We start from the raw sequence: 23604 nt of genomic DNA on the forward strand, positions 1-23604 counted from the left end.
AAGCAATACAGGGCCCATGACCATTCCTTTACTCTAAGGTATGCATTAGTTTAAATTTCCTCATAGAAAAACATTACAGAAGTTAAGGAAAAAATCGTAAGGAGTCTCTTTAAAATCTGTAAAGCTTTCCTATTAAGAATTTTAAGTTATGGGATACCTTAATATAAAGAATGTTTTTGAAACTGGGCCCAGATTTGAAGGAAGGCTCCTTAACTTCAGATGTTTTCCATATTTTCTGTAATGCTTTCCTATGGGGGATTTTAAGTTAAGGAATTCATTGAAGTTAGGAATGTTCATAAAAATGCACCCTAATTTCAAATGAATCTTAAGACTGAGACATGTATATCTGGTACATACATGTCTATAGTACTTTGTGCATGTTGACTACTTTCTATGTTAATAGTAATGTTATTTTACAACAAAGTATGTTCACCTATCCCTGATATTGATACTGGACCATTATTTTATTAAATGGTAAGAACATGGTGTATTTAACATTCATAAAACATGCTTGATTATACATTTTATGTCGAAAATGGGAGCTGATCTTCTAATTATGTGAGTAAAGAATCAGTGTCTCTTTGTCGTGATGCAGTGCTTAATCATGCGTGGATGAATGATTACAGAACTATGGTATATAGTAGTGTTTGTTATGCTTCCAATGACTCCATAGATTGTCCTGCTTTTTGCGTGATCTGTAAACATTACGATTCAATGTCCACATTCGGAGCTCATCAATGTCAACGTCATTGAGAGTCTTGGATGAGTTTCAGCCCGAGGGAGGGATACAAACCAAGAAAATGCACACAAAATGTATACGATCAATACATAAACTGCGAACCTATATAATAATGTAGCTATTGGCCAAATAGACATTTTTAAAAAAGAAAGAATTTAATTGGGCAAAAAAGCCCTAACCAACTCTGATTCTTAATCTTTAAAGCATAAAATGGGTTGCTTTTTATATTGACTATAAGATAGGTTGCTATGACTAAAATGGGTTGCTATGACTAAAATTGGTTACTTTGACATGAAATCACACCCAAGTTATCTGGTTGATTTGAAATAATTTAAAAAATGTTTTGTATGGTTTAAATGAGGTTTGTCTCTGACGAAAACTTTATCAATGTAAATGTAGATTAAAAATGATGACACACTTTTACCCTACCATATTAATTTAAACAGTATTGATTTTTCTTTAGTTTTAACTTTCCTTACTGCTAGTCTAATGTGTGTGTATTCTGTCTATACAGCATTTCTTGTCTGAACATTCCATTGAAATAAACTCCTAAAGAAAGTTTTTAATCAGTGCAGAGATTCTTGAAGTGTGTTGGTGCGAGAAAGGATACATTACAGATCCCTAAGGAGTCAGTTTATCAATGTTTATTTGACTTCAATCATTGTCCTAGGGTTAGATCTTGTGTGTGCCTGCCAGTAATTATATTCATGATTCTTCACTTTTAAATATTTTGAATGGCTGAGAAAAATTTGTTTTTGATATTTAGTTTTTTTGGAAGAAAAGGGATTATTAAATCAACATAAACAGAACTTGTTTTTGAATCACAGAAGTAAAGAAAAAATATCAACCATTGAACCTCAAGTATTTCTTTTGATTCATAAGAAAAAGAGCTTTTATATGCTGTGTCTTTTGCCGAAATTATTTTGTTATTACAAAGACAAAAGAAGATTCTGTTACATGTATTTGAAGTTTATGAAGAATATTATGAAGATGACACATATAGTGCATGTGTGATGCAAAATTGCCTTAAAGCTCTTTTTTACGAATAAGTCAATTTATTTCAAAATATCTCATGTAAGATTGTGACTTAATCTTTGATTTCACATATAGATTTGTATGGTAGGTGTGTATGTGGTTGTTGAAACTGAAAATGCTTACTCTTCCCTAAGTCCGGGTTCTACTTGTAATTTCTATATTAACCCAGTGGGTTGACCCAGAATTGCTTCTACTTTGGGACCCTAAATTGACTCTAGGTCTTTGTTCTTATTGGAAGTCCAAACTTGACAGGGGTTTGACCTGGAATCGTATTAAAAGTATCAATGAAATATTGATCCATACTTTAAAATCCTAACTTGACTTTATGTCCTGGCTCTCTTTTGAGACCATAAATTCACCCCAGCTCCTAGTTCTACTTTGAGATCCTAACTTGACTTGGGGGTTTGACCTAGAATTGTATTGTGAGTGTCATTTGAGCAATGTACACTTACTCAGCAGGAACTCCTGGTTCCCTTATATTACAGTATAACATTAGCCTTTTGGTGTTTACATGGTTTCTATGGAATCACAAATATAAACAACAAATTTTGACTTCTGTAAACCTTAATTATTTTCGCTGCAACTGAATTTGGCATATTCATGTTAAAGACCTTGCAGTCAAGTCTATTTAATTTCATGATTTATGTAGCAGAAAAGTTATGTGGTTCTATTTTATCTATGCTAAGAACATTTTTGCTGTTATTAATTATCGTGATTTCTTTTCTCTGGCGAAATACACAGAATTTAATCATGCACAAAAGAAAGTTGAATTACAGTTACCAGAAATATTTTTGCCATGAAATGTATCAAATCTCTAAACCAACCCATGACAGAAAGTAAACACAAATATTTTATGTTATACTGAATTTAGGAAACTCTGAGTTTTGATTTGATATTTTGTTTGTACTTGATCAGTTGAAGTCTTGGTTATGACTTTCTTATTATGTTAGCAGAAGTCTTTGTTGCTTTTCCATTATGTTGTCTAATAGATAAGGTTTGGCTATCATCAGTTAGAATTGTTGTCTAATAGATAAGGTTTGGCTATCAGTTAGAATTGTAACACATATATATTTAATGTTAGATAGACAGAAGAAGCATAAGTCTTTGATCTATTTTAATTATTCAACACCTCACAAATGTAGCACTCATTAACATTTAAACCTCAATACCATTGTTTAATTTACAAACCTAATCAGATTTACAATGAGGACGGTACATGTATAACTCTTATGTAATATTTAGAATATAAGTAAATAATGTGTTTCAGTCTCAATATGAATTCATTTTGAAGTGGGTACACCCCAAAAAAGGTCATGGTTTTCAACTTTATCTACAGCATAATACCATATTGATGACAGAAAAAAACTCACACCAGTATCACACACAAAATGAAACCTGTCAGCAAATGCACAATATGATAGGTGATGGCAAGTTTAATGGTTGTTTCAACAATATCAAATGTTGTTAAATTCCTTAATGAACTTTTGAAATAATTTCAGTTTCCAGTCTGATTAACTTTTAGCTGATCTTTTTAATTTCAAATATTCACTATAGCACTGTTGTCATAGAAACTATTTATATATCCAAGGTGAAAAGTTATGGTTGCCATGTAAACAATTAAGCAGTATCCAAGATGACAGTAATATAATTATGTTGCTGTTGCCATGGTAACAGATATAGCAGGTGTAAAATGCAGACTATATGTTGTCATGGTAACTATAAATATCCAAAGTGATAGTGATAAATTCCTTGTAAAATCTTGTAACTTTGTTGTTGCCATAGTTAATAGTATATCCAAGGTGAAACATTTGGCTTTGTTGCCATGGAAACTAACTATAAATCCACACATTATATAGTGACTAAGTTGCCTTGGTATTTTTCAAATTGTTCCCAGGATGAAAATTCTATGATGTAAGATTCATAATTTTTATCATAAGATGACACTTTAATGTTATCTGAACCATTTCCTTGATAAAGCCAATGAAGCATAACAATGTGAATATGGAAGAAATGTAAATAAATCCATGGCTATAATGAATGGTATGGTTATAGGTACATCTATATAGGCTATACACTTGTTTACTACATCCAGGAAGCTGTTCTGTAATTATTGCCACGGAAGAATCACTTCTGTTTCGTTGATTTTGTTTGACAGAACAACAAGATATTAAGGCTTTCCTTTGGACAGTATTGACCATCGAAGGTCAGTACTGCCAGTAAACTTCAGGTGAATTCTGCTCTAAACTCGGTGACACAGGCAGACATGTTGGACTGGCAGACGTGCATTCCGGTGAATGGCTAAAATGCCATGTTTGGTTCAACGCATTATCACAGACATTGCCAGTGTTTGGTCCGACACCGCTATCAGCACAATCAATCGTGATTGGATGAGGTGCTGCCACCTGACTGACCAATCAGCTTGTGGTGATCTCAATACTGGTTGAGATTAAATTACCGCACAAAATAATCCTGATAACCATCATATAGGTAGATCATGTGGATTGTCGCGCATTGGTCTACCGTAATCATTCCGCTCAAATCCTTCAGATCGATTTCGAAAATCACCTCTTTCAAACCCTTCTGACTGTCCATATTCATTTCTGTCGAATCCATCAAAGTCTGTCTTTTGATAGGCATCAGGATAATTATCTGTGTGGTCTAACATCCCGTTGGTAACTGGGTCCATGTGATCGGGCATCTTATTCTCAGCATTGAATAAGAGCATAATAAGTCTTACCACAAGTTCCATTAGCTCCATAATAGTCAGTACAGAAATTCCCATCCACAATCCTAAAGTTCCACCAATGTCTGCAAATAAATCTGCAAGTTCATATGCTGGCATTTGTTTGAACTCGACTACACTAAGATCTTCAAGGTAGATGTTTAGTCGTAAAAGATTCTGATGTATCAGTCCAGTAGCCCTCAGGAGTTTCTGACGCTCCTCCAGCGGAATATTTGAAGTTAACATTTTCATTTGGTCTTCTTCACTCATACTTTGCCTCAGAACAGAATATTTCTCAATGTGTTCTTCCAGATATCCATATGCCTCGTACATGAATGTCCTGTTCATTCTCCCATGATAGAATTTCTTCAATGCATCAAACTGATAAAACTCGAGAGGCCAATATGAAAGGGACAATGACTTTTGATAAGATGTCTCTGAACACGGTTGAAAACACTTGCATGACCTTTCATATGACCTATCATTTGCCAGCTCATGTAAGATTTTTTCTTCACATTTCAGCTGGTTCAAATTATAGTTCACCTTTTCGTTATCTGGCAGCTGAGACAGGTTCCTGAATCGACCCTGCCAGTTATGTATTGTACCACAGTATGTATAGTTTTGTGCATCCTCTGTATCGGGCAACCCGGAAGATTTGCAGGTGCAATTTTTTATCACCATCTTTTGTTTACACAATAAAAGACATGAGAATATTGTGTTTCTGTAAGTTTTTATCCCTTTTAGCATGTCAGTTGTACAGTTTCCATGTGGGGATGAAAGGCGTGTGTGCATGACGGCTTTAAGTCCTACAGACGATGAAAACCCGGGCGGGACGTCAAATCCGTGGTCAACTGGACTTGGCATTGTGTTCGGGGCATGGACTTGAACCCGTATGCCAGCACTGTGTGCTATGTTGTCATGGATATTGTACAGACCGAAGGCACCTAGCGGCGGGTCATCATTATCAAGGGAGATAATCATTGAAAGACCATTTTGAGGTCCAGTTGCATGCATAAGTATTTTGTTGTTAGGGTTCTGGTCTTGAGCACTATTAAATGTATAACAGTTGAAATAATTTTTTCCATCGAAATGTTTTGTAAAATTTGTTGCTGAACAGTTTTGTTGGTTGAATTGACAATGGACAAGAATTTCATTGATGTCATGACCGACCATCGTTGCTTCGGACATCATGTTCTCGTAAAATCCTTGTGTTGATTCTACGCGTGTTTGCTGTTCACCAAATGATACTCTGTTTAAAAAATCAAACCACTGACCATAATCTGGATTCTGACCGAACCTTTCCTTCACTTTTGTCAAAGACATGGCATGAGTGTTACATATTGTCACAGATGGAAACTCCACAGGCATACCATCCTTCATTTCAGATACTTCCACGACATGGAATAAAAGATATTTACGCACAAGTAATGACAGTTGAAGAGTTGCGGCCGTAAAGCCCACAATAACTAACAAAGCCCACATCACTTTTCTCTTTGTCTTCGTAGATGTTGCTATTTTTGCAAGCCCATGAGCGTTGCTTTCAGATCCGAGTTCTGCAATTATAGCCAGTGCACTGTTGTTTTTCCGGCGTCCCGAGTGGTTCACCATTCTAAGTTGATCCTGGAATCTTCCAAGCTTTCCAAACGCTGAAAACTTCATAGGCTCTGGCTTAGTGCCCCTGAAATGACAAAAAATAAAATTTGATAAAGAAATAAAAAGTATTAAAGCCTTATAACATGCAGTGAGTATGTCTTAACAGTCATATAGATCAGGTACACACAAAGTTACTTCGACCCAATAAGCGCCCAGGGTGTTTAAAAAATTGAAGAAAACATGAATAGGTGCTAATAAGACGAAATTATTGCAAATTTAGACAGTTTTGTGTAGTTTTGGTCTTTTTTTATGCGTGGACAATTGAAATTGAAGCCTCAAAAAGAGGAAGGGACGCTTATAGGGACATGGACGCTTACTGGGTCAAATACGGTATTACAAAAGGTAATAAAAGAGAAAGATTGTGTTACTGGCTAGAGAGGCATTCACTACGTGCTTGTATCACCAGCCAAAGTTTTTGAATTTTGACTTAAATTCAGATTCTATGATATTTTTCTAAGGGTTTGTACATAAAATATGATTTACTTGTTATTTTGTAGATGAAATGTTCATGACCCAACAATGTCATGTGAACTTACAAAAAGATATCACCCTTGTGGAAATTATCATACGATCTTAACATTTTGCTTGATTGGTTGAACATCCAAACATCCAAGGTCATTTAAGGATATGTGCCGAAGTCAGAGTACTTGATTGGTTAAATATATATATAACAAATAAAGATTAATTGGTGATGGATCATTGAATTTGATTGGCTAATTTACATGACAAATAATATTCAGGTTGCAAACAAATTAATACATAGGGGTAATTTTGTTCTCAGGTATCATATCACATTTAAGTCGACATTCATGGAAACCTTTTCATTATACTATCACATTACTTGTTATTTATAGAAAATAAGCTCATTTTCTTCTCCTGTTACAGCTAAAATCGCAGTCTTCTTCTTATGATGAATGATTTATTATTTTCACATCTAAAAAGACCCTACTAACATCAATACATATATAGAGGCATATTGACTGATGTAGTTTGGAATGAGCTGGAAATGGATTTCTTCTAGTGCCCACCTCTGTATAAAGACCAACTGTTTTATGAGACCACTTTTGAATTCAAAATGACCAATTACAACACAATTCGACCATTATATAACCTCTTGGCTATAAAGACATTGTTTGTCTTGTTCGTTAGGTGGTCTTTGTCTGACTATATGGATGATTTAAGAAAGGTTTTTTTGTTTTTAGAGCAGCTCCAGTAAGTATTTTAACTATCTTACAATTACTTTAGAACTGTCAACAGTTGATTTACATCTGTTATATATAATTGCTTATGGTTTAATATCTTTTTTCTAAACACAATTAAACTTGATTTAAATGTTAATAATCTACAAATATTAGTGATCATTTTATTGTGGATGTTAGTTATTAACCATTGAAAAACATATATATGTATATGATATTGTTAAGGACAGGAAACCAATGTATTCACACTGAATAAGAAACCAGTTTCCTTTTGAATGATGTATTGTATTCCTTGTGTATTATCCAGATATTCCTTTTTCCATCTCCTCATTGGTAGTCAGACCAAACAATGATATACACCTTTATGCTCAATCCTAATGTATATAATTGGAGTGAAGAAACTTTAACAAAACTCCATCCGATTTTATTGGAATGATTTCCCTAGATGTTGAGCTGCCTATAAATACATATATAAGGGATCGTCTTCTGTCAAGTGGTACGCAGTGCCGTCGTTGTACCAGATTATCATTGTGTCATTTATAATATTCATTAAAATTTATATAGATATCTGGCATTGAGTCTTACTGTTCAATTTAGTTAATGGATCATCTTTTAGATTGGATGTTCACATATAAGATTAAGTTGCTAGCTTTTAATCATTTTGCTTTATCGTTTCAAGGGTTGTCATAGATATAAGGTCGTAAATGGTCATACAGAGCATTATACTTTCGACTTATTTCTGTTAGTGCTGGTTGTCGTAGTGACAAAACTAGATGACAGTTTGGTAATATATATCGCTATTTAGGAAAATGAAAGATAGATATAAGAATCAATTAGTTATTTATTTCTTTGTATTAGGTTACAATTTACTATAGCTGCAGTAATAATAGGAAACTCTCATGAATTATTGTAAAATGATATGGGAACTTCTTTTTTTAAGAATACCGGGGACCTTTCTTTGTATGAATTATAAAACTTGTTACTGATGATTAAAGAAACAGACATTGTGAGATTGTTTTTCAATGAGACACCTTAATTCCTTAAGAGTAGTAGTCCTAATTCTAAAAGGTTTGTTCAAAAGAGCTAGATGTTCGAGCTTATTGCCGAAATTCAGTTTGGAGGGCAAAGAAAATTGGAAATAAGAGAGAGCTGGGGGTTGATGATGTGTGAAGAAAAAGCTGAGTTTGAGGTTAATCAAAGCTAGTGACTCATGATATTGTAGTGGTTGTCAGTCTATATAGGTCAGCTGAAAATGGATATTGGACAGTAAATGTGGAAAAGCCCAAAAAGCCTTGAAGGATGACTTGTAAAAAGGGAATGAACTCATTTCCCCCTTAAGGCACATTTAGACTCCTCTAAATCAAAGACAAGAAGGGAAAAGGAAATGAAATTTATAAGAGGGAGTTATTTTTAAGAGGTTTTAAGAAGAGATAATATTTTGGAATGGGATTTAAGGGGTGATGGAAGCCTTCAGGAGGGTTAGAAGCACATCAAAATGATGAAGGAGTTGTAAATAGACAGTGAAACCATAGGAAAAGGGGTTCAAAGGTCAGCGAAAAACTGGGCTGAGCCTGCAGTGTCAAAATGTATTTGTAGGTTGAATAAAGTAAAGCTGTGTTGTTGAGAACCTCTAAGGAAGAGTTACCCAACAGTAATTTGTGAGACAGTGTCTACTGTACATGTGTGATAATGAAAGTTGGCAGTGCTGACAGGGTGTCTGGCATGTGGCGGTTTTGCTCCATCCAGATCTAGAATCACATGGCTTAGTACCGCTAAATCATCTCCAGTGTGAAAGAAAAACTGCAGATTCACAATTACCGCATTTACAATAATGGATATTACCAGCACTGGTATTAAGATTTATTTTGAAAAATTAATCAAAATTGAAATTTCCTTTCATTTTAATCTCAGGATTGTTTATACTACATTCCATGATAAATGGTCAATTTTATTGTAAAATAACAATTTTGGAAATTGAAGACTGCAAAACATGTGGCTGATTTCAAAACTGGTTTTACTATACAGAGTTTATCATACATACATTTTGTTGAAATAGTTAGGCAAAAATGAATCGTTTCTTTGAGTAAAATTTAACAAATTGATATGTTTGTTTGAAAAATAACAACAGACTGGCAGTCATGTATATATGTTGAGATATGTTTTTAGCTATGCTGGTTTTCTAAAATGGTCTCTATGAAATTACTGTTGTATTTTAGCTTTGCTGATGTTCTTAAGTGGTGCCTATGAAATTACTGTTGTATTTTAGCTGTGCTGATGTTCTAAAGTGGTGCCGATGAAATTACTGTTGTATTTTAGCTGTGCTGATGTTCTAAAGTGGTGCCGATGAAATTACTGTTGTATTTCAGCTGTGCTGATGTTCTAAAGTGTGTGCCTATGAAATTACTGTTATATTTTAGCTGTGCTGATGTTCTAAAGTGGTGCCTATGAAATGAAATTGCTGTTGTATTTTAGCTGTGCTGATGTTCTAAAGTGGTGCCTATGAAATTACTGTTATATTTTAGCTGTGCTGATGTTCTAAAGTGGTGCCTATGAAATTACTGTTGTATTTTAGCTGTGCTGAGCCGATGAAATTGCTGTTGTATTTTAGCTGTGCTGATGTTCTAAATTGGTGCCTTTGAAATTACTGTTATATTTTAGCTGTGCTGATGTTCTAAAGTGGTGCCGATGAAATTACTGTTATATTTTAGCTGTGCTGATGTTCTAAATTGGTGCCTATGAAAAAACTGTTATATTTTAGCTTTGCTGATGTTCTAAAGTGGTGTCTATGAAATCACTGTTGTATTTTAGCTGTGCTGATGTTCTAAAGTTTAATGTTGCATCAGTTGCATGCCTGATACTAGTACAGTCATGTTTGTAGTAGGTCCATCAGATGCAACTGGGAGTCAAACAGAAAACTACAGAATAAAAAATGAATGCAGGAACAAAGAGCAGAGAATATGGGAGACAAAAGTAAACCATAATGTATTGATTCTGTGCATATCTACATTACAATGGACAAGTTTGTGGTAAATGTTTCAAATTTCGAACAAGATCTTTGTGCCAATAGATTGAACTTTGCCAGAGAAGTGCAGGTAGTGTATGAGAATAAAATAATGTATTGCCTATGGACTCAAACAGGTTAAAAATTTCATCATACCTACGAGGTATATAGTATGACCGTATAGCTTTGTTTTGTTGTATTTCTAGAACAATCAAATGTCTTCCACTGCTATTAAGAAAATACACAGGAAATTGTCTTGCCAAGTCCTTAAGAAATATAGTACATGGCGAAATGTCTTGACCCCTTTCTGGAAAAAGCTGGGCAATTACCTTGTAGGCAGACTGCCATGAGGACTTGAATAAAAATGTATTACAATTACCGGGTGCGTCACTGTTGTCACAAATTAGGCAGTGAGACTTGCTACAGAATCTACGTACTAATTATAAGTACCTATAGATAAAGGAAACCTAATTAGAAAACAACTTCTTCCTTCCAGAAATTACATCCTCAAGAAAAGAAAATATATCATAGAGCTGAGAAAAAAGCTCTTGGAGAATCTCTAAGCTCTTTAGGTGTCAAGAGAACGGCTTGTGTAGCACGTGATCTGTCGACCATGAGTTTTTGTATCTGAATCTTTTATATATGTGAATGACTTAGGTGAATATACTTTTTCAGCAAGGCCCCGTTTTTTATGATTTGTTTTTCGCTCTGATGGATAATACCAGAATTATCTGTAACAAATCAACCATATGGCAATCGGACTGGTCTGATCATCAGCAGTAGTCAGTAGGCTCAGATTAATGGACATGCAGGCATTAATTCTTGGATAACATACAGATCTAATATTTATCCCTAATGTCGAATTGATGAACAGGGACAAATTGAAGGAAGAGACAATATTTTATTGTCAATGTAATAATCACTTAAAAGTTCGCAAAGAAACCAAATGAATGAGTGCTATGGTTTGATAAGCATGTAAAACAGGTATAACTTGAAAGAAGAGCTAAATCTAAATATTTGATTGTCTATGTAATACCTGTATTTTGTAGTATTATTGCAAGATACTAGGTAATTAGGGAAAAAATCACAAAGAAGTCAAAAGAAATGATTGCTATGCTTTTACGATACAATTTGAAAGAAAAATAAAATCTGAATATTTGATTGGCATTGTATTAGCATTTTGGTCAACTTTAAGAATTGACATAGAGGCATATTAACAAAAAAAGTGAAACAAAGAACTGTATACAGAATACATAATTATACTGCACTATCATAAACAACGTACCGGTACTCTTTGTCCTTATTTGACAAAATGACACAAATTAAAGGGAAAAATATTTCTTGAATATTTTGTTGTTGATGTCATGCTTAGAACTCTTGTTAGGAAAGCCGAAAACTTATTAATACAAATAACAAAACAACAACAAAAACAACCAAAAAACACAGATATTTGACAACCCACTTCACACAAATTTGCATCAAGGAATATGCCTTAATTCAAAACAAACTCAGAAAGGGGCCATAAATTTAACATTGTCTGGTGTCTTGGACAAATAGTTGTGTAAGATTACCAGATCTTTTTTTATTTTAGATTTTATAAACATCAGTCATGATAATGAGACCTTAGACTGATCACCATGGATACCAGTTAAAATGGTGAACAATGTGATCATGCTACCATATTGTCATGAATTATAATGAGTTTTGTGATAAATAGCCATCTGAGACTTGTTATTTGAAAAATGATGTCTGTAATTAATAAAAATTAAGACAAATGACCATGAAAAAATTGTTTGTGATGATTATGAAAGCAAAATCAGAATATTTTAAAGATGATAAAAACTTTTTTCCTGAATACAAGTTTGTTATGAAATGAAGACTATAGCTGCATTGAATGCAAGTTTGAAAGTATAATATGCAAAAAGAAAAGAAAAAAAACCATAATCATAATAATAGTAAAAAATGAAAAATAAAAAACAACTCACAATATATATATACACGTTTTGTTGAGATTAGCATCAAAATATTTGTCTATCTTTTTCTGAAGTAAAAAAGTAAATATAATGGAAAAAAAAATATTAAGAAGAAAATTAAACACAAGCTATTTACACAAATGTGGGGATTTGCATGAAAATATTTTTCAATTCACTGTCTAAACGAAAAAAAATGTAAAATAATAAATAAAAAAAAATAAAAACAAAACATTTGCACAATTGTTGAAGTGTATATCAAAATATTTGTCAATACACTGTCTAAATAAAGCATCTAACTTCGTTTTAGAATGAATTACCATTCCTCACTACAGAGCCATGGAAGTGTTAGTGTTATAGAGCAGTGGGTCTCACAACATAACCAGTCTGTCTGCCTGTACTATACAGTGCCTTACTTTGATTCTTGTGTGGATTAAAGACAGCATGCAGGCAGAGAATCTATAGGCCTATCAGCACTGGGCCATCCGGTAGTTGTGATGTGATGATTATCAAAAGGAATCGGGATGTCAATAAATCACAATTAAATAGCTTTCACCATATCAACCAAGGGGAATATGTTTAATTTGGGTTTTATTTTCCTTGTAAAAGAAATTCTCAGCCTTTATCTGACAGAATTCTATAGAGTCCACATGGGCAACATTTACTGACTTGTTAGATTTGGGCTGGAGTATTGGAAATATCTGGTTTATGGAATTCCCCACATAAACTCTATTTCTGTTTTCTTTTATTTAGGCATCAGATCTTTGATCTTTATTATGATATCTATTTGTACTTTCTCTTTAGTTGTTTTAGTTTTTTCTTTCTTTTTTTCTGCGCTAGATTTCTTAAGATTTCTATCCATTTTATGTGGGAAGGGATTTTTGGCGTTGATCATCATTTGTACTATAGAAGTACAAATCTCTTGTTTTAAACACTGTAACTTTGGATTTTTCATGATTTGTCATTATAAGCAGATAAAACTGATCTGATGTACTGGTGTTTTGTACAACTGTTGTATGTTTTATGTGGATTAGTTACTCTGTGTGTGTAGGAGTACAGTCAAACCTGTCTATAACGACCACTGAAGGGGAGACAGAAAAACGGTCACTATAGACAGGTTGCCTTTATAGACAGGTTGGGGCTTTCTGCCAACCAGCGAGCCAGTAAATAAAACAGATTTTTTTAAAATGCAAAACAGACCTGCTATTGGATATTTATATATATATTACCATGAATTATTTAAGAACTAATTGTATCAATATTTTTCTGTAATTTGTGTTCATTTTATTTTTTATTGTTTGGATGAGGCCTTCAAATGCAATCGGAATTTCGATCATAACAAAATCAACTCGTTTTGATACACACTAGTTGTAGATTTTTTCAGCTATAAATATAACAATTACCTAATTACTGACTTGACATGGCCCGGAATTATCTGTGCAAGATTAATTTCCGACAACGTATGCGTGTAATATTTTGTACAACACTTTCTCGCTGGCAAGTCGTATGTAATGTTGCCGTGTAACCAGTTTTGACAGATTAATCTCGGGACATGAAAGATAGATTTGGAGGCGTTTTCTCACAATATATAGCTTCAAAACTATTAAAATCACAATGCAGGTACACATATTAACTTTCAGTAGCATTTCTACCAAGTAATGGGACCGTATTTTATTGATAAACACATCGAGAATACCCGGGTTACATCGGGCGATAATCCGACTGACTCTATAATCGTGAAGAAATCGAACGTAAATTTATAGGCCCAATTTGAAAAAGGTTAAGTACTGGTCATTTCTTAGTATTATTACAATGCTAAATATCGACAATGAATAACGGAACACATTGAATAAATCGGCATGTTTTATTTTGCCTACCGTGTCATCCGAGTTATGGCTTCAAAATCACGCTTTACGAGTGATCTTTTCATGCACATGGCGTTCGCGACCAAACATAATTTCAGTCTTTGATAGGCATAAACGGTCGTTAAAACTTCCATCTTCAAGTCGGCAAACATATTTGTACCTCAAATGTTACGACTGCTAGGTTATAAACCATACAGTCCTGTATAAACAATTCATAGCTTGGACTTCAATAATGGCTGCCATTTGCTTACTAAGGGAGTTGATTACCGAAGAAGGTCAAAGGAACGCTTACTACACACACACTGTACTCGGTACTCGAAAAGTCGATCTCAGCGACCGGTCGTTAGACAACTTTGACGGGGCTAAAATGACTGGTCGCTAGCTGTATTAGACAGGTGGTCGTTATGCAGAGTGCCACTATATAGTTAAAATGCACGAGGAGTCTAAAAACAGGTCGTTATAGAGAGGCGGTCATTATATTCAGGCGGTCGTTAGAGCAGGTTTGACTGTATATACAAATGATGCGTGGCCATTTACTAATGACATGAAACTAACTATTCATACTGTTAACAACTTCGAAAGACAATGGAAGTATTCATTGATTTATACACAATCATCCATCTTGGAATTTGTAACATTTTACAGAATCTCTATTGACGGAAGTGCATGGTAATCAGTTTTAATCCCCAGATGTTTTAAAGTCTTCAAAAACTTAATTTGTACTTATTCATCCAAGTTCATGTAACTAATCAAAGTTCATCTTTTCATCAAGACAGAAAAAGGGAAAGATGGAGGAAAACCAAGAGAAAAATGTAAAACACAATTATCCCTGTGCTGTTCTGAAAACTGTGTCACTAAATCGTCTTTTTTTAAAGACTGAGAAAAACTACAGAATTTAAAACCAAAATTCTTTTCCATCAAATCAATCTTCACCAATATTCCTGAAGCTTAGAAAATAAGTCCCATTTGAGCGAAATCTTTAGAGTATCGAAAATTAAAAGAAAAAGTTGAAAAAAACCCAGAAATTGTTGAAGCTTTTACGTTCTTCAGAAAGTTTAGTATGTTCACAGATATAAAGAGTCTCAGTGTATCTGATCCTTGTTACAAGCTTTTGTGTGATTGATGCTTCGAAGATTAGGTGTAGAGTTATGGTGATTTAGGGACGTTGATGCTGGAGTTGTATACGGAGAAATCACTTGATAATAAAGCTGTAGCAATCGTAATGTTGATCGTTAAACTGCAATGCTTGTAACAATTTGAGATATTTGGGTATTTGAGATATTGATGCATGTATGTTTCGTGTTGTATGATTTAAAGATGCAATATATGTCTCATCAATTTTCATAAACTGTGTCTTTTTTAGCTCAAATTTATGTGTGATGTAGTTTGATGTAGAATGAAAACAAACTGCTCAATGAAACACATTCATAAATCTGCCAAAGGAAACAGATAATAAAGATTTTCACTTAAGACCTTGAAAAGGTATAATAATTAGCTATTTTATGTCGGCGTTGTGAAATTAGGGGCAAATGATATAGTGTTACTCATATCTGCCTCGCTTGTCTGGTCCTCATGTGTTACATCATGTCACGTAGCATATGGTATCCCTATTCCATATGGTATACATATATATCCCTATATTTCAAATGGTATCTTTCAGACATTTTAAATGTCTTTATTATGGTTTTCTTTTTTTAGCAAAAACCTAGAATGACTTTGATGATTTTTGATGTGTTTAGTGTTATGTCCTATTAAGAGCAAGTGTCATGTATTGATGTGCCAGGTTTTATGGTGGAAGAAAACTGGAGTACCCTGAGAAAAAACCACTGACCAACAGACAGTACCTAGCAGCTGCCCCATATGGGATTCAACTCACATACAACCCAGAAGTGGAGGGCTTGTGGTAATATGTTGGGACATCTTAACCACTCAGTCACCACTTAGTTGAACATAACTGTAAATTTAACTTAAAATGCAAAAGACCATATTTTTAAAGTCAGATGAAACAAAAAATATTTATGATATAAATCTATTGATATTTAAAGTACACAGTCTCCCTCTTAAAAGAATAACCATTGTGATGTTGGGAGATATTGATCTTCATGTCCAACAGGCCTGGCCCCTGTTGGTATTTAGGGTATATATTAGTAGTGGTCAGGAGTGTATAGTTATCTGTAGATGGACCTCACAGTAAGGTGCCCCCTATATCTTTCTATCTTAATTAGTGGTCAATTAGTGATAATTGTATGGTCCCCTGTGTCATGTTTACATACATAGCTACAGATACAGGAGGAATCTGAGGAGGTGCCTTACTGACACAAGATGTACTCTGACAACCATAACATGACTGGAGTACCCTAACAGGATTGGCCCAATATTAACTCAAGATTCGTGCAGAAACATTTTCGAACAATTGAGTCTTACTTGATGCTAATTGTAAAGCGTCTTTATCTATACTCAACCATTCACTTATGAAATAATTACCTCCTTCATACTGTTTCTCACTAATTGTCCTATAACATCCATTCATATGAAAGAGGATTGAGTAGATGTTCTATTAAGTGAACCTTCGGAAAGTACAAGAGAAGCAAACTTTGTCATAATGCAAGAAAAAAAGTTCAATGCCTACTTTTGACAAGCAGTACTCTATAAAGTTCATGATTTTTTTTTGAAATGTGGACTTTTAGAATTGTTTTTCTGTTGTAAAACAATTATAAAAATGAATATTTATTTCATTTGCGTAAACCTTTAACAAAAAATGAAAGTCTGGTTTCAGATGGTAGGTTAGTTTGAATGAATTATGATAAAATTATACAATAACACAGTCAAAGCTAGGAGATCAAATTATGGTGTGGTTCATCATTGGAAGAGAGTGGTAAAGACTGGTTAACTAGCTCGGGATGGACAATATACATGTAGTAACCATGTATCCCTATCAATATAACACGAGGATGACTATGTTCTTGTATTGATGGAATGCTGAGATTAAGGGGGATAGATCCTATCTCCAGATCCCCATCCCAAACTGGTGTAACACACCTACACAAGTTACATCTGTCTCTGACTTCCCAATAATAAATCAGATTGACAAACACAATTCTTCTGTTGCTATATAGCAACATAGCTAGGTCGAAAATGTTCGGGTTTTGTATTTATAGACAAAAACAACAGATAATCAGTGGAAAGTAAATATTAATTAATTAGATTTGAAAGAGCCATTATTATTGATTACACTTCCCTCAGCCAAACTGTTATTTACACTGATCTATCTCAGCAACTCAATAACTTTGTTGTTTGTTTGTTGGATGTAATTGCTTACCATATCCACAGCAATATGTCTTTGTAACCACATCAGCACAAACCAGTCAAGTTTCAGGTTTCTCAGAAACACAAATCACCATTTGTGTCACTGATTAAACTACAAATCTCTATCTGGCCGAGGTTTTGTACATACTTGATATGATCTGAATTTGAAAGAACAGTTTCTAATGGATTTGTTCTAGTCACAATACAGTATATGTATTTATACTTATTGTTTAGCTGCATATAGAGTAATGTATCATTACTCGTCATTCCTGACCCTTGTAATTAAGAGTGAGAGGTATGTTTTGTAAGTAAGAGATTGAGATATGTGTTGTATAGCAAATCATGTACAACCCACTGAAATAATGTATGGAACCAATTTTGTAATGTAAAACATGGCATCACAGGGGAGATGTTCCTTTGAATTTTTGTGTGTGATTTGATAGGCCAAAAAGTTGACCTGTACACAGCGTGGGTGCTTAGAATTACATGTCAAATTAATTGGGTAAACATTTGATTGAGTGTCTGCGTATGTTCATCAAAACCACATTAGCTTCCTGTATTTTGTTGAACTCTCTCATTAAGGAGGTTATCTGTGTGGGTTTATACTCCGAAAACATTCCAAGTTAAATGCCTTAGGGTTTATTTTAGTACAATGCTACAGTTTTTGCTGAAAACTTTAAACAATTTTTGTAACGTTATTAGTATTGTACACAACCAGACACCAGGGAAATGGTGATTCCATAGGGTTGAATATTTTTTTAGAAAATCTTACAGTTTTTCAATTAAGTTGAATTTTCTGAGTTTATTAAAACGAGATTTATTTGCTTCATTTTCATTTTAACAAAAAACAAAACAAAAAAACAACACTTAAGTAGTGGCCCACTCGGCCAAGGTTGATAGATATTTAAAGTACATTCAAACTTATTGATTTTCTTTCTGGTCACAATCACCGTTTATATACAGTGTAATGAGTAGCATCATATCATGTTTCCTGATCCCTGGAGCAGTTTCTATTGTAAGACATCAGAATACTGACTCCGTGGTAAAACTTCACACATTCTCTGGTATCAATGCCCATATGTCCCAAGGTCAATAGTACAACTTTAGGTCAAAGTTATTACCTGTTAAGGACATGGTCAATTAGGACAATACTAAAGAAGTGACCAATGATGTTATTTCATTTTAGAATTCAGTTACAATGGAGTATAAGATGCTAAGGCCTTTCTTACGATTTTTTGCAGTTTTTGTACACCCATAAGAAAATACATGCAAGTCACGGCCAGTAAGAAAAACCTGGAGACTTGGTTTGTCAGAAAATAAGACCTGCAGTCTAGACTTTTAAATTGAAAAAAAAAAATCAATTCCTCCAACTTTGTCAATGGTAGATAGTAATGCGCTCCAGGATTTACCGATTGCTAAACAATATTTTATTTATTTTTCACTTAGCTTATCAAAAATGATGGAAGTTTCAGTTATTCATTCTATATATGGCTAAGGCAGAACGAAATTATGTATTTAGACCAATGACATTTCTATTTACATGCATAGCTAATAGAAGTTATGTTCTTGTGAGAAGTAAATACATTTACATTAAGAAGTGTGAAACATATGAAGTTTAATGGGAAATTTGTGGCACATCTCATGTTTGCATGAGTGAACTTAAAAATAAATCAAGGAGTCTCGAAGCTGGTTCAAGCCCAAGCATGAGCGAACTTAGTAACCAAGGAGAAGCTGCTTCAACCCCAAGCATATGTACACTCAGGAACCAAGAGGAACCTTTCATGGTTCAAGCCCAAGTATATACGCCTCGCGACATAGGAACCAAGATAAAGATGTTTGATACAAAGAATTGGTATATGAAGGAACCAAGCTGAGCCTCACTCATCAAGTATGTGTCTCTTAGCTGGTCCAAGCATTAGCATAGGCCAAGAAGGCTATATATACCTTGTGCATCAATCTTATTTGCTCAAAAAACACAAGGTAGTTGTTTCTGACCCCAGGAAAAGGCCAGGATATTGTTAATTACTTTCTCCCATTATAATGATATAGAACTTTGATGTCCAGGTAGAAGATATTGCAGACACGTCTAATGAAGCATATGAAGAATCATTAATGCATTATGAGAATTAGCTTCACAATCCTGCTCAGGGACTATGCATACTTTGTTGTAATTCTGAGATCCACAAAATTTATTACACTGAAAGAATATTACACTAGAACAAAGGCAATTGTTGCTCTCTAAAGCTTGGTTAAAATGGCAAAAATGCTAAGTCAACTGTTAGGTTGATATAACGCAGAGTAAATCATGGCTAACGTCAGCCCATGGGAATATATCGGTAGGATTACCTTCTACTGTGAAGCTCAGAGCTATGAGAGAAACCAGAAGAGGTATATTATGTATACATGTAGGCAAACCTGTAAGTTCAGTGTCTGATTGAGTACAATTAGTTAACAGTTGTATTTATTGAATACACAATGAAACCCAATCTTTTTCTACTTGTTCATCCCGAAATAGCCACACTTACATGCAATCTGCAGAATTCTGTGTCTGAATTTAATTATTTTGAAAACATCCATCAAGTTTCACCAAAGATTTCATTTAACTTTTTACTTTTCTGTCAGATTTGAATTTGAGAGAAAGATTGTAATGTATCCATCAAAGCTTTAATTGTAGTATAGATGTATTTAGGCATCAGGTCTGCCGTGAATTGATTGACGATGGAGAGGAAAGACATGGAGTGGGAGGGAGTTGAGGGGAGGTGGGGAGGGGGGAGAGTGTGTTGTCCGTTTCTAGTGTTGTGTTCCAAGCTTATATTTATACAGACTTCAGGGGTATTATCTCACAGAAGTTCTGTGCTTCCTCAACACTTGAATGACATAATTGGCTTATCAGCAGAGCAAGAGATATATTGAATTTCATTTAAGTTGATATTAATTTTAAATTTTACATATAAATGATATAAGCATCAGTTTGTCAAATACAAATGACTTGTAATTCCATTGTAAAAAAGCAATTATTTGAAAGGAAGAAAAACAAGAAAAGAAAACTAAACAAGGAAAAAAAATCTTTAGGAAAAGGTTAGAGATGTTTTATATTTTTTAACCCAGAACGTGACATCTCTTGATTCATTAACAAAACTTGTAATTGCTTTGTTGTGTTTTGAAATGTATTTATAAAGTTGCAGCATATTTGACTGATTTTAAAGTCACTTAACATACACAATGGTTATTGATTTTTCCAAATGCACACACCTACACACAGCCAAAAATTTGGATTAAAATGGCTGAGTTCGAATCATACTTCAAACTATCGGAGACTTTTATGTAATGTATGCACAGAAAATATAATTTCTGTTCAAATTACAATAATTAGCTTGAAATGTATTTAATGACAACATATTAACATTTGCAGCAACCCCCTCCATTAATTCCATTTGTATAGTATGTTTCCCCTCTTACATAATCCTATGGCTATTTATAAGCTCACTGAATGGAGTAAATAACAGTAATTATAATTAATTGTTGTAACAATTAACATAACCTCACTGGTGAAATGTTCAAGGATAATATCAGAGAAAAGGAAAATTTAGTAAGACTTCACAATTAAAAAAAACCTATTAGGGTAGAATGTTCAATCTTTATATAAATAATTAAAACGGAAAAGTTATCTTCTATTATGTATTCATTTTCTCATACACTAGAAATATTTTTTCTGACTTTTTGAGAAAAAAATGAAATGTAATAGTCTGCATATATGATAATGGAGGAAAAAAATGGGAAAAGAACCATTTTAAATGTGTATATTGGTTTCTTACCTGGAATAGAAAATATCAATATGAAAATATCAATCACAGGTAAAATCCAGCGGAAAATAGTAAGCACTAATTGTAGAATAGTATGTTGTAAGTAATGTAACAGACTTATCCGTACTCCTTTGGACAGATTCCGACTCCCGTGCCCACACTTCCTGTCCATAGCCAGATGGTTACGTATTCCCTGGTGTCTATCTGTTACATGGAAAGACCACTCATGGGTGTCAGGTACAACTCCTCTGGTCAATTGGTCATTTATTGATCCAAATGACCACTGCTTTAAACAGCAGATAAATGCTGCTATATCCCACACAGCATCTCAGTATCACATGGGTAGCTTTCAAAGGGCACACTGGAATTTGCTGTGTACATAGATACCATAGATCCCTTCTGTATAGCCATATACTGATCACATTGCCTATTTTGTCTTTTCTTTTGAAATGTTGATAAAATCAAAGTTAGTAGCCTTCAAAAGATTGTTTGCTTATAACTTTGTCGAGATCCTGTTTCCACATCAATTGCAAATAAATTTTGTTTTTTTATTCTTACTCAAATATTAATCAATTCCTTTATAAATTTGATAGTGTTTTATGTCATTTTGTTTTTTTGAGAAGGATATGAGAAATGTTTCTTTCTCATCAAAAAAGTTTATGGAGTACCCTGATGCAGTCCCAAATGTGTAAAGATCTTTAAATAGATAAGTAGTATTTTTTTTTTTTAGATTAAGATCTTGATAAATAGATGAAAGGATTCAAATTAACCGAATCCTTATTTATCAAATAAAAACACTTTTTATACAAGTCAATCTTAAAAAAAATTTTCTCTTTGGTGCATTGCGAAGTTTTTGTGATCATTCCTTTGTAATATATATATATATATTTTTTTATATACTGCTGTTTTAAGTATTCAATACATATTTATCACAATTTGTAGTAAACAACATTACATATGTATGTATCCTTTTGAAATTTCATTAGATCATATGTCATTCATCGTCCATGATAATGCTATATATTTAGTCCTTATGAATTAAGCTTTACCAGTAAGCTCCTTTGACCTTTGACAAAACCAAGGTGATAACAAATTATTACTAATGGTCAGTTTTGTCTCCAATGAATCACTTCAATTCAATTAACAGAGCACGATTATAACACTGGTCAGCAGTAATAAGCCGCTGTATAAGCTCCCAAGAAAAGATCTTTGTAACATCTAAGCACCATTGAGCACTTTGGTCTGTCAGTAAGCCATTTGTAGGGAGCACTTATGGCTAATATAAGCCCAGGTAGAAATGGCTGGACAAGGCACACTGGTAGAATATGATGCCAGAGAACACTGACATACTGTGTGGTACAGAAAGCTCACAACGAGTGATACATTTTTATGTTAGGGCTAATTGATATGTACATCCTGAACAGTATAAGAAGGCTTCCTCCAAGGACTAACCAGGAAGTTGGTTCTGTGACTGCTGGGAGGTTCTGGCTGACACTCCTGTGCCCCTCCCTTAGTTGTTGGTAGACAGTCAGCTTATAGTGGGAAGGAATCTCTAACCAATAGTGTGTATGATGTATTGTTCTAAAGATGTATTACTTGTGAGGCGATAGTTATTATTCCACATGGTTAAGCAAAACTTTTTATTGGAGCCAATTGATTCCTGCTGCTAGCTGTGGTATAAAGTGATGCACTCAGACAGGCAGAATCTGGACTGCAAACTGCAACAGCGGGGGAGGTCTGGGTTTAGGTTAGGCAACCAATAGGTCTGTGTTTAGACTAGACCCGTCTGGACTTCAAGTAGTAAACAGTAGGATAGGTTTGGGTTAGGCTGGACAGCCTCTTGGTTTCAAGTGGCTAATATAAAATAGGTCTACGCTTAGTCTACACAATCTCTGGACTTCATGTAGCTGCAGTAGGACAGGTCTAGGTTTAGGCTAGGCAACCAATAGATCCAGGTTTAGACAGGGCAACCAATAGGCCTGTGTTTAGGCTAGGCACACAATTGTTCTTGGTTTAGGCTAGGTATCCAATAGGCCTGTGTTTAGGCTAGGCAAACAATTGTTCTTGGTTTGGGCAAGGTATCCAATAGGCCTGTGTTTAAGCTAGGCAAACAATTGTTCTTGGTTTAGGCTAGGTAACCAATAAGTCAAGGTTTAGGTAGGGCAACCAATAGGTCTAGGTTTAGGCTAGGCAAACAATAGGCCTTGGTTTAGGCTAGGCAACCAATAGGTCAAGGTTTAGGCTAGGCAACTAATAGGTCTAGGTTTAGGCTAGGCAACCAATAGGACTAGGTTTAGGCTAGGTATCCACT

The 23604-nt window shown here is 34.2% G+C and overlaps 2 protein-coding genes across 3 annotated transcripts in view; one reads left to right on the top strand and one right to left on the bottom strand.

Moving 5' to 3' along the window:
- The window catches only part of LOC138336760 (integrator complex subunit 13-like), a 142568-nt gene that overhangs the window by 9973 nt on the left and 108991 nt on the right, over positions 1–23604 (top strand). The gene's annotated exons all lie outside the window — the stretch shown is intronic.
- LOC138336756 (FMRFamide-activated amiloride-sensitive sodium channel-like) lies at positions 2872–22833 on the bottom strand. Its single transcript, XM_069286310.1, has 2 exons — positions 21306–22833; positions 2872–6174 (listed from the first exon to the last, which is right to left on the bottom strand). The coding sequence occupies exon 2, from the start codon at positions 6153–6155 to the stop codon at positions 4254–4256; it is 1902 nt and encodes a 633-aa protein (XP_069142411.1). The 5' UTR covers positions 6156–6174; positions 21306–22833; the 3' UTR covers positions 2872–4253.

Source organism: Argopecten irradians, chromosome 12 (assembly GCF_041381155.1).
Source record: "Argopecten irradians isolate NY chromosome 12, Ai_NY, whole genome shotgun sequence".
Taxonomy (NCBI): domain Eukaryota; kingdom Metazoa; phylum Mollusca; class Bivalvia; order Pectinida; family Pectinidae; genus Argopecten; species Argopecten irradians.